Here is a 12,245-nt window from a genome sequence, read left to right as displayed (position 1 = left end):
GACTTCGTCGCCGATACATTTTCCTTCGGCGAGTTCTGAAAGAATTGTTCAGGTGCTCCTAAACATATTTTGCCTCTTAAGAGATAATCACTGCACTTTAATGTATACATTTTTTAGCTTCATAATGGGGTGAAAAATTTCAGTGGTAAATATGTTCAAAATCAAGAATATTATAATGCATGACACAATGCCTGAGATTGGATGCAAACACGGAGATAGAGTCGGCTTGACGCGGCCGCTTCGCTTTCTAATGTTCCTTAAACTTATCAACTATATTGCTTTGCGCAGGAGCCTCAAATGCGCTGATCCATTCTTTCAGCTCTCCTTTGAGGAACTAATTAGAGAGCACTAAGAATCACTACTGGCTTGACTGGAGATCAACAACATTGTGCCCGCAGCCTTGCGTCCACAAACAATAAAATAGCTTAAGAAAAAAACGTAACAGAAGAGTGTGCTATATTCATGTTTGTTAAAAGCATTGCTGTCCCGGAAAAAAGAGCTAAGCTATGAAGGTAACAAAAAAAACTACGCAAACGCTAGTGTCCACTAGCCAGATCTTCTATGGCATAAAATACAGAATGCTGAAGAATTTGCCAGCCTCGTCTTTTGGGCTACATCTTATTTGGCACAGTGTAGGCCGTCCGCTGGAGGCACACGGCTTCATTAAACAGCTTCCCGAGTTCTTGATCTGTGCTATACATGGACCCCGTTCCTAATGATATACGGACGTCACAAAGCGTTTCGAGTACTCACCCTTAAAACGTCACTTAACTTAGTAGGAAGGGGGCCGGTGGAAGGTTGAAGAGGTACACGAAGAATAAACAGATTGTTGGGTGGCCATCATGGCATCCGCTCGCTTCTCTTGCTGTATATAGTCACGTGTGAAGCCTAACCTTTGAATACATAAAATGAGCGAGGTCTTAGCAGTAGAACATCCAACGGACGTACAAGAGGTGCGCGGTTCGAATCCCGGTCTGTCTGCAATTCTCCATCTTTTAAAAAAATTCCGAGTTTCGATGGAATTGAATAACCATGCCCTGGATACGACCACATCCCAGTCACCAGAGCCGAGAAAGCATCTCACCAAGACAGGGTCTGTCACCCTAGTCTAACTCTTCGCCAAAATCTCCTCTATAAATGTATCATACATAGCGCATATCGTTGCCGTAACTGAAATTCTAACTAGGAGTTAACTAACTTAGTGCAGCAGAATGAGCTTCAGTGTATTTGGCAGCCACTTTGAGCAGACGAACAGCAGTTCCCAAATATCCCTCAGGAAGAAAGCATATGAGAACTCAGTTTACCGATACTATCTAAGGGCACAAGCGTGGCGGATAGCAAAAAGGATTCAAATTTAAATCCAGGGTGCACAGTGACGTACAGAAAGAAAAATTTTCATTGCATCGTTACGACAGAGAGAGCGCGAGGTGATGAGACAGCACGATATTTTAGTCGAAATCAAAGACGAAATGGCCGCAGGCAGCATTTACTGCGAAGGGTAGCCAACTGTTGATTGTGAAGGGTAACAGACTTGACTCCAAGAGAAGGCAAATAAAGCATGGGGAAGTAAATGGCAGTTTGCGTGGATAAGGTCGCCGCAGCAGGAAGAGGCTAGATTTTATGGAAAGAGATTTGTGAAGCCTTTCATCTGCAGTGGTATGAGTGGTGCTGTTGATGATATATAGCCTCCATAGGCTACCAGAAACCATTTTACTCAGCCGAAACAACAGAGTTCGTGCAGGCATTGTGCATCTAGGGTATAGTAGAGACATATGTAAAGGCACCCGAAAATATCTGTAGAGGTTGCTCAACTACCGAGAAGTTCAACGGGAAAGTTGGTAGGCAGGAGACTTGAACTTCCCTGGGTTATTCCCCACGTGTTTACAGAAGATATTCAGAGGACGAGTGGGATTAGTTGAGAAGGAAAACCTGAATGGGAATACGGTAGCAATCTTTGATTTCCTGAGATTTCTTTTGCTAAAAAAAACAAGGGCCAAGATCTCAAAGCATGATCTTCGATCTAAAGAACGCTAGGTGCAGAAATATTTTGAATAGTCTTAAAGAAATATTCACCAGCCTAGGAAGGGAACAGCAGTTTGAGAGAGCCAGCAAAGCACTGGACCAGGTATGTGAGCACATAAATATAAGAGAGGTAATGACTAGAGAACCGTTCTACGAAAGTGAAATAAATACGAGAATAAGAACAGGGTGGAGTGCGTTTTCCAGAGGCGATGATTTGTGAATAATAGTTCAATATCATTCAACAGAAGAATATACGATTTCTGTATGTTACCGATAGTAGCTAATGGGACAGAAACGTGGAAGCTACATCCCTGCTAGCTAAAAAAAAACCAAATTATAGGTGCTACTTTGAGAGAGAGGAGAAGAACGGGTTATTTATGACAACTTAGTTGAAAACAAGAAGAATGAAATAGCTATGTGCAGGGTATGTAAAGCGAAGACAAAATAACGTGCTATCTTTTTAGTTAACTGAGTGGATTCCAAGACAGTGCAAGCGTAAAAGGGGTCTACACAGTCACAAAGGCTGACGAGATTACAAAATTTACAAGGATAAGTTGACCGAAGCTGGCACAGGACAATGTTCAGAGGAGGAATTCGGAGAGGCCTTTCTCCTGCCGTGCACACATTTAGGCTGCCGCTGATGCTGATAATGATGACAGGCTCTTTTCGCTGACTGCATAACGTCAGTTCTCGAACACGGGGAAAATATTACTTAAAGTGTCACATAGAACGAGACTACACCGCTGCTTTCAATTTAATGACACCTAGCATGAAAATACAATGCTTTAAAAATCAATATTACGTCATTAATCGGCATATGTGTTGCGCCGAAAGTTATATTGCATCAACTAGCTTGAACCAATCAGGTACAATTTCACTGCTAAACCATGTAAAAGGCAGCTTTCATGTAGAGCCTTTGCTGGACATTTTTAGAGTGAAGGCTAAAGAATGTTTTTCAAGACACACCATGTCATTTCTTCCTACAGGAGCGTACGGATCAGCGAAGACGCCGGCTGGTATGCATTTACTCTATTTATTTCTTCAGAATTATGCGACCTAAATTTATAGTGAACATCTTTTATTAGCTCACACGCCCGACGGAACTCGTAGTATGTTTCTCTTTGCACAAGTGTAGAACGCTATGGCCGGAAGGAAAATGAATTCACCCCGGTACAGTCGCGTGTTCAGCATTGCGGAGTGTTTCAGTTGGGCCTTTACGCAAACACTCAGTAGCCAAGACCCAGCGAGAATCACCCCTTAGACGTGGTATATTGAGCAGCTTTCGTAAAGAAGTTCATCACTTGCGGCGATCTGAGCACAAGTTTACTCGAAATTCCGTCGCCGTCGTATACCAATTTCTTCTCACGGGCTTTTCCGGCTCCGTTCTCAACTTCTACTCGAGCATATTTTAGGGCAGCTCTGAGCCTTGCGCCTCGGCATTTCGCTTTATATAATGTTTGTACCATAGTATTGTTCACTATATACAACCTAAAACGATACGGAACACTGTACAAAATGCTTTTCAAAATATATAAGGCAACAAAGCAAAACAAGGATACTACGTGTATCTTTAAATAGACGAATACAAACCTTCTAGTCGTGTTCGCTAGGGAACTAAGGCCTTGTTCCTTGTTTATTTTTTTTTTGTAAGCCACACCATCTTCTCTGCCGCCGCTTCAACAACCTGCACTCTAGCTGAAATGATAAAACATTTGCAACCTTTCTGTTATTTGAGTAGTCAGTACGGCCTCTGTTAGCGGTGATTATATACCCTCGCACATCTGCATGAGGAAGTGTAGGCTTATTGAGACAAATGGGATGGGGTTAGTGAGGAGTAAGTATGCAGCTAGTGCAATGAGTCTGGGAGACGCGCAATCAAGGTAAGACGGCAACGGCTGGTGATTAGAAAGCGAGGAGTGCAGCGATCGTCATGTAATCAAAAGACGTTAGTGTTGAAGCAGCAGAGCAAAAAATAACCATATGGAAAGGGCGACGATCAAAAAAGGAGATAAACACGATTTTACTGTGGCTGGAGGAAAGGTGGGGCTGAAAGTTTTCTTCCTGGCACGTACGAGACCCTACCAGAACGTCACAGCTACGGTGTACCGCAAGAATAAATTACGTGCTTCCTGCAAATCTTTACTGCATGACGCTTTCTGATTGTAATGCCGTATATTTTGTGACAATGAAAGATTCTTTCTCTCTCAATTTATCTAGTTTATTTCGGCTCAATTACGCTAAAATTTAAAAAGCCACTGAGTGTTCTACTAAAATAGACTACAGCAGAGTTGTACTTAAATGTTCCACTTTTCGATTTAATCCATTAAAAAGAGATAAATGTGCATTTAATTTAGTTCTTAAGTTTGGTTTGAAGAAAAATGCTCAGTTTAGTTGAAGAACGCACCATATCTTTATTCTTTATTCTTTATTCAAGAGTTACCCCACATTTGCCCGAAGGCGTTATAGCAGCGGGGTTACAGGTTGGCAAAAGATACATCTTCACTTGCAGAGCACACTTGCATTTCGGAAAGCCGGTTCCACTGTTGCACTGTTTTAGCAAAAAATGAATTTGCAAACAAGTTCGTCCTGGTACGGTACTCTCTAATTTTACGGGAATGGTCATGTCGTTGAGAAACATAAAAGGGCTGTTTTAAGCAACTCTCAAAATCAATCCCCGTTTTTCCGTGAACTATTAAGTACAGCAATTTGAGCCTCAATTTTCTTCTACGGGAAGCGAGTGGTTCCCATTGCAATTCTTTTTTCATTGCTGCACAACTATCCCTTCGCCCGTACCTGCCCAAGACGAACCTTGCTGCTCTGTTATGAATTTTTTCAAACTTTTCAATTAACACCCGATGTGCAGGGTCCCATAAAAATACAGGCATATTCAATGATAGGTCGAACACAAGCGAGAAAAGCAGTTTTCTTGAGGTTTGGCTGCGAAGACCTTAAACTCCGCTGTATGAAATCTAGACGGTTATTGTGCAGAAATTGAAGTGCATATTCGGTCACAAAATGCTGTTCTTGTATTAGGATCAGCGGTTGAGCGCTTGAGGCATTAGAGATTTAGCTGAGCGTCTTTACGGCCAGCGGGACGGAGCGGGTGAGCGGATACACCAGCGGACAGGCGCGCGAGAAAAGAGTTTTAGCCAGGCGGATCGCCCGTCTTCTCGAGCGGAGTAAAGTCGCTTCCTCTGCTGCTCCACCAATTTGTCAAAATTCGAGTTAGAGTCAAAAGAATATAAATTAAGCCTGCTAATAATGCGCTGCAAATATTTTGTAGAAGTAGATTCTGGGTTTTTAGTTAATTGTTTGGTAAGTGTTGCGTTTTATATCTACAAAAGAGGCTTCCATCTTGAATATCCATACACACCCGCACACTCTTACGGACGCCCGCGCGCTGTCTATCGCTCCGCTGGATAGGGCTTCCGTAAAAATGCTGGCCGGCCTAGCGACGTGCGCATGCGCAGTGCCGTCCGCTCTCGTCCGCTCCTCTCCTGTGGCCGTAAAAACGCTCAGCTAAAACTGTCTATTAGTCGCCGACCTCTGGCAAGCTAGTGCAGACCAAGAGCCTTCACCACCTCGCCAAGCTGCGGTCTTATAGTTGCGGCACCTTCCTAGCATAGCGTCCGGTGCCTGTGCTCAATCACCCGCTTAGGGCCTTTGCTTGGCCAAGGTTTTCTTTTACATGAACGGTAATTCTGAGCGTTGGTAACGGTAACATGGAACTATGGGCGCGCAACAATGCAGGACAGAAATGAAAAAGTGCATTCCTCTGGCTTCCATGAAGGTTCCGCTGAAATTCCATCACTGCTCAGCGTACGCGGACTACGTGATAAGCGGCCCTCTCGCTCAATCCCTAGGGTCACTGGAACATAAAAAGCAAGATTTTCTATCTGACCTTCCGCACTAGCTTCCGCCTCATGCCCCAAGCACTTCCTCTTTCTATGTGTTTCTTGCTGGTACGCTGTTTATTTCCACACGAATGCCTTTAAATGTGCATATAACAATTTGTACGGCAATTACTCGTACATCGACAGCTTTTGCTAATAAAAGAAGCTTGATATAAACTAAAGCTTTTTTTGCCTTATGCAGACCCGCATACTGTAGCGGAAAAAACCATAATTGGCCACTACAAAAATAATCTTCACAGAAAAACATGGAACTTACAATCCGGAAATAAACCCCGATAAAGTCAGCCGAATATAAACAGCACAAAAAAGAAAAGTCTATCGTCTAGGCAATAGGAGTAGTCTTGACCAACTACGCAATATATTTCCAGTTCTGCAAATTAGCCCGCTAGCACAGACACAATTACCTGAGTGTTTTCCTTAGTTTCAGAGTAGAATTTGCAAAGAACTCAAGGGCGAATTCAGCAGCAACTGGTTTCGCTTGTGTTCTTGAGAATGACTTGAATATGGTCCGTTGTAGAAGCCTAAAATATAGCCGGCTGAATGTAAACGTTGCCCGGTCATTGCGAACTCCGGAGTAGCGATGTAGGCAAAATCGAGCTTGCTGCGATCAGAGGAAATCGTCTGCAAAAAGCCGTCTTTAGTTATTAGGCCACCGGTTAAAACGATGCTTTTGCGATGAAAGTGAGCCTTTCTTTTTTCCAGGATAATGACCCTACAGCATCCACGCTGCCAGGTTCGACTTGGGATGATATTGATGTTATGCCGTAAAACGGCGATGGCTCGACCACCCGCTAGCAACAGCAAAATTATTCTAAAAAAAAACAAGTGCCCGAGCCCATTCTGGAACTATCGTCGTTAATAAGGGCTATCTCCAAATACATGTGTTATATATTATTCTTCAAGTCAAATGAAGCTTGACTACTTGCATCATCACAGCACGGCTTCCACTGTGGCCTTTCTTATGAGACCCTGCTACTCTACCACCCTCTTACTGTACCTTAAGTTATATTACTCATCGCTTAATCGTGCACCTTATATCATACGAGCATCGTACATACCTCTCCACGTAAGCCACTCGCTTCAATTTTTCCGCACTCGAGCGCGAACTATTGCTGCTCCGTCCTCTTTCTTTCCGCTTGCAGCTATAGATTAGAACGGCCTTCGTTCCTTGAAAATGTAAGTGTCCTCATATGTGTGTGATTTAAGTGCCCTCATATGTATGTGATTTTTGCCTTTCATCCCTTTCATCCCTTATTACATCCCCCAGGGGTCATGTAAAAAATAAAACGACATGCAGATGTCTACCTATGAAGTTGAAAAAATCCAGCACCATACTTCTTTCATACAGGGTGTGTTTACTGACGTGCAAATCCTCCTCAGTATTTCTGTGCATAAGTCTATGTATTTTGGTCTTCAGATGATTAACACCGTTAATACTGGGTGTTAGAGCTTTCGTTCCAGAGCGCTCTTTTTGCTAAAATGATGGCTAACGGTGGTTTTTTCTCGCTTTTCTTTATCACTTTCAGATGATGGGTACAAGAGAGACATAATGCTCAAAGTTTTGAGAAGCCTCTTCCCAAAGAAAGGGGCCCCAATCTTGCAGGAACGCTATGTCGCCGTTCGCAACCCATTCAAAAGAAATGACACGCTCTTCAGGTTCAACATAACAAACGGACTAATGTTCATGCGGGGAACCCGTGCCGTAAAACCCATGGAGGTCTGCAAGTTCATCCGCGCACCTACGCCTCATGCTTACTGCAGGCTTCCTATCCCTGGATCATTCGCCACATACGACTGCAAGCTCTCATATGGAAGTGCTGTCGTGGACCGATTTAAAATCAACCTATCCATGCAACAATATGAAGGATGGAATAACCCGGCGGATGTATCAGGGTACTTCGACATCACCGATTATCCACGTATGTTATTTTACACTTCACTGACAAATGCGAAATATTCGCTAAAGGATGACCGCTGTGCTCAGTAGTTAGAACCGAACGGCAAAACGGAGTCAAAGTGAATAAGCGGAAATTAACCAATAAGGCGATTCATTTCTGTGCCGCTGGTAACTAACCAGTTTAGTCACAACTGTGATCACAACACCTTTATTGCGAGCATTCGTTAGAACTGCCGGCTTCCCTGAATTCTAGTTGACTGGTTGCAAAATACAGGGAGAGGCATGTTTTTTAAAAGTAATGTGCTTTTCCTGTGGTATCCTTATTATTTCCTTCATCGAAGAACAAGAGACTGGAAATATCAACTTTTCCGGTCATCAATTTTTTAAAGCAGTCCTAACAATTTCCAGGGTTTATTAGGATAGCTTTCTAAAGTGTACGAATTAAAGTTCATTGGGTAGAAAGTAAACTTTTATTCTTTCAACATGGTGAAGTTCTAGGCCAGTTGATCCGACAAGTTCAAGGTTAAAAAGAATCCACTTCTCTTACGACACCCTGTTCCTGTCACGGTTGTTTTCACACCTGGACATTTTGTACTTGCTTGTGGCAGCAAGCTGCAAAAGAATGACGCTCTGAAAGTGGCCTAAAAGGAGAAAATAAACTTGGACTCTTAATGTATCGCAAATGAAGGAGTAAAAATGGAGCAAAAATTACAAAACAGTATTGTTTTGTAACTTTCGCTTGATTTCTTCTCAAGTACATCTTTTTGATAATTAGTGCGCAACCTGGCCATTAGAATTCTTTTTCGCTTGTTTCGCTGATGAACTGTAGAGCGTAATTTGATTAACTGAACAGTATTAATGCTCCTAATTGAGATAACAGAGGTCAATAACTGGGATAGTCTGCAGTCTCGAATTCTACGGGATCCGATTATTCACTGCGGGCACACATCGAGCGAAAGGTCGGATCAAGCGCTCTGTAAAATTTTTGCATTTGCCGATTTTTCGATTTCTTATAGTTCTTGACAAAACTACAGTTCCGGAGAGAAGCCGTACATATCAAAAGATGTTTGTGCTACAGAGCCATGAGGGCTACAGTACAGAGCGGGCTTCAGGGTAATTCTTGAAGAGGCAGTGGTTTAGCGTGTCTGGTCGGTGAGATGTGAGTAGTACGTCACACAATAATTCGATGTCATTTGTCCCTTATTTGTGATTATTCCTTCTAAACAAATAATCACAATGAAATATAAGCTACCACCGCCAGGGAGGTAGTACATCGATCGCATACCATCGATTTCGTGCTTGAATAGAGCAACAACATGTAGTATGTTCAACGCTGAGATAGGCACAGATGCCTATAAAAATTAGTCTTATTGCGTCTACGTTCCCTTTCGCTTAATTTTCGTTCCGGATTCCTTAAAGACGCAGCAGTGGTTTGTCGCTCCTGCAGTGAGCATGGCAGTGGGCGAATATATTTTGCACATTTGTCGATACTTGCGCATAAGTCCTCGCCCAATGAAAACAACGATTGGCTCTCTTACTATTCTTTTCCTAGCCTGCAGAATTTTCTTTAGAGCGAAGAGCGCAGGAGCTTGGCGCTCTTGTATTCTGAACAGGTTTACATTGAACAGCGTTGTCTTACTGTACCACAAATAATCGATATTTATTTATAGGAGGTAAGCTTTCTGCAATTCACACCATCTCAGTCCTTTCTGGTACGGTGCGAACCTGATAGAGGGGAAAACCGAAACTCTTTAGGTTTCGCCTTGAATTCCACCCTCAATTCAAGGAGAAACCTAAGGAGTTTCGGTATTCCCCTCTCTCAGGTTCGCACAATGTGTTGTGCAATGTTGTACGTCTTATGAACTGAAAGAATTTCATAGAGGTACGTGTATACTCGCAGCTCTCAATGCATACCTTGAGTGAAATAGCGCAGACACCTGCACCTAGGCTTCTGATTGGCATGCCAGTTTTCGCCTTGTTATTCTATGTTTTCTAGTTTCTGTTACTTATGAAAATTTTGTACCATTGCCAAGTGCCACTTTGTTTTTTGTTTTTTTTATATGGGGAGGGCAGGCCTCTGTCAGGCGCTACTAGGCGCCTTTAGCTTGCTCTCCCTTGTTTGCAGTCTCTGTACTGGCCAAACAAAACCAATAAATGAAATAAATAAATTATTCTGGTGCGCTGAATTCGCACTTGATAAAATCCACTACGTGCTGGACATGCGAGGCAGGAAACCCATACTGGCGTATGACGCTATGTCATTCGCTGGATTTGATCAGCGCCTATGCCGTGACAATAGCTCTAAAATTTAGAAAAGGGCGTTTTCCACCTGTCTACAACTTTCGGCTTAAACAGATCTACCACTGAGAGCAAGTGCTTCAGATCCTCAATCGTGATATCGGTTGATCAACCAAACAATTTCACGCCGCCTGAGGCATCCAGCTTTCCGCCGAATTCCGATCAGCTTTCTACGCCCGAAGAACGAAGCCGAAACTTAAACGTTTGTCATTTAAAACGATATTCGCACGCTCTTGAATCAACAGGGCTGAACACCTTCACAAACAAATCTGTACCTGCAGAATCAAATGAAATCTAATTTCGATTTTTTTTTCTACCAGGATTGCGAATTAAGCATTGCGTAATTTGCGTTCCACTTTTTTTGCGAAAATAGTAATATCAATTAACAACCAATCTATAGCATCTGTTAAGAAAAACGCCGAAATTATTAGTTTGCTATCAACTGATAAGGTTCTCGCGCTGGTTTAGTAAGCGTTTATATAAGGTGCTAATTCATCGCGCTGTCTTTTCCCTCCGGATCTATCAAATTTGAGAGATTTAGAGCAGTGACGATCCTTGAGCGTCGCTGTAGCAACAGAAATAAATTATAGCGGCCGGTGCGTTTCTAGTCAAGGCTGTAAATTATGCCAGTATATATTTATATAGCAATTCCTGGGTTCAATGGCGAGGCGGAGATCTTTAGGGCAACATGCTACGCCAAAGGTAATCCTTGATTTCTAAATAAATAAGAGCATGGTGTTTTGATAATAAGCAAGGCGGCAAATTGTCCTAATGCGAATAAAAAGAACATTTTCTCACCCTGCCCATAATACCCACTTTTTAAAACGAGATAGCCGGCAAAATATTTCCGTCAACAGAGGCATTAGAACAAAAAAACAGAAAATTTTCAAAGTGTATGTACTCCCTGTGTTTCGTCCAAAGATTCTGTGAGCATGGAAATAATAGTACAAAACCCATAGATATCAACCAAATTGCACTTATATGCAAATAAGCATGATGGTTTTTTTTTTCAACAGCAGAACACTCTAGTGTAGTTAGCATTACTTAGGGAGGGGTGGGCGCTAGTGAAGACCATTTGAAAAATCCCGTATGCCAGGAGAGAAAAAAACAAAGGTATAGAGAAACAAAATCTGAGGGAAAAAAGTGGAAAGGTGATTGACAGTATGAAGGGTCGAGGTTGGAAACCTGTCTTTCGTGCTGTATTAAATGGGGTGTAAAATGTCGTCTGCATTTTTTTTTTCCAGAACACCCACGGCTGAAACTTACCAGCGTATTCGTCACCGAGTTTGCCGTATACACGACCTCATCACCGCCATTCGAGAAGTTCAATGTCTTTAAAAAGTTTAATCAGAACAAAACGTTAATTACGAAAATATGGGACAATTTCACAGAATACGTATTTCGAAAGTGTAAGCAAGATATACGAAATTTAACCAAACTGGTCTACACAAGGAGAATGAACCATGCCGCTCACGCCGTGGGAGAATTTGATCTCAGTAAGCTATTGAAATGAGAAAATATATCCGATATGGCTGCTTGCATGTTTCACTTTATTAATAAATTTCTCACAGAGACCTATGAACGTAGTAATATAACATGCTGGGCACAAGTGCTCACTCATCCTACGTAAACGGCGCGCTCGGTACTTCCACGAATGATATTGTCACGTTCTTGCGACGGCAGTCCAGCGGTCAGGAAGACAGCAACAAGATTTGCAAACGAAGCTATTTATTCGGGCTGACTTGCGCCCGCAAGTGCACGGCAGCGGCGTAAGCAACAAACGTGCTTTGGTAGTCGTCGAACTACGAATGTCCGCCGCTCGCGGCATCGCTCAATTTAAAGCCGGCATGAGAACTTCGAGATAACAGGTCAATATCATATACAGTAATCTAGAAAAACGTAGTTGCAGCTCTTCATGGGTGAGCCCAATTGAGATTAATCCGGTCGCTTCTCACGTCACGAATAAAAATGAAAACACCATCTTCCGGCGGCCTTGAGCCCGAAAGAACACTGGAATGATACGCGGCAATATACTGAATGTGAAAGCATTCTTCTCATAGTCTTCGGAAGCATGCGCTCTTTAAACTTTGAAATCATTCGTGAAGAAAGTGCAC

At 42.6% G+C, this 12,245-nt stretch overlaps 1 protein-coding gene across 3 annotated transcripts in view; it reads left to right on the top strand.

Annotated features, from left to right (window-relative positions):
- LOC149346315 (uncharacterized) overlaps window positions 1-11,677 on the top strand; it is a 28,013-nt gene extending 16,336 nt beyond the window's left edge. The window contains exons 3-5 of one of the 3 annotated variants that reach the window (XM_089585378.1): window positions 3,009-3,038; window positions 7,463-7,855; window positions 11,376-11,677. In XM_089585378.1, the coding sequence (XP_089441504.1) occupies window positions 3,009-3,038; window positions 7,463-7,855; window positions 11,376-11,644 (692 nt within the window). In that variant the 3' untranslated portion in view covers window positions 11,645-11,677. Of the gene's footprint in view, window positions 1-3,008; window positions 3,119-7,462; window positions 7,856-11,375 lie in introns of those variants that run through there. The other 2 variants (XM_089585379.1, XM_089585377.1) reach the window with 2 other exon arrangements.
- The last annotated feature ends 568 nt before the right edge of the window (window positions 11,678-12,245 follow it).

This window comes from Amblyomma mixtum, chromosome 4, assembly GCF_055824585.1.
Source record: "Amblyomma mixtum isolate Tamu chromosome 4, ASM5582458v1, whole genome shotgun sequence".
NCBI lineage: Eukaryota > Metazoa > Arthropoda > Arachnida > Ixodida > Ixodidae > Amblyomma > Amblyomma mixtum.
The sequence above is the reverse complement of the archived record's forward strand: the minus strand, read 5'-3'. Positions and strand labels throughout refer to the sequence as shown.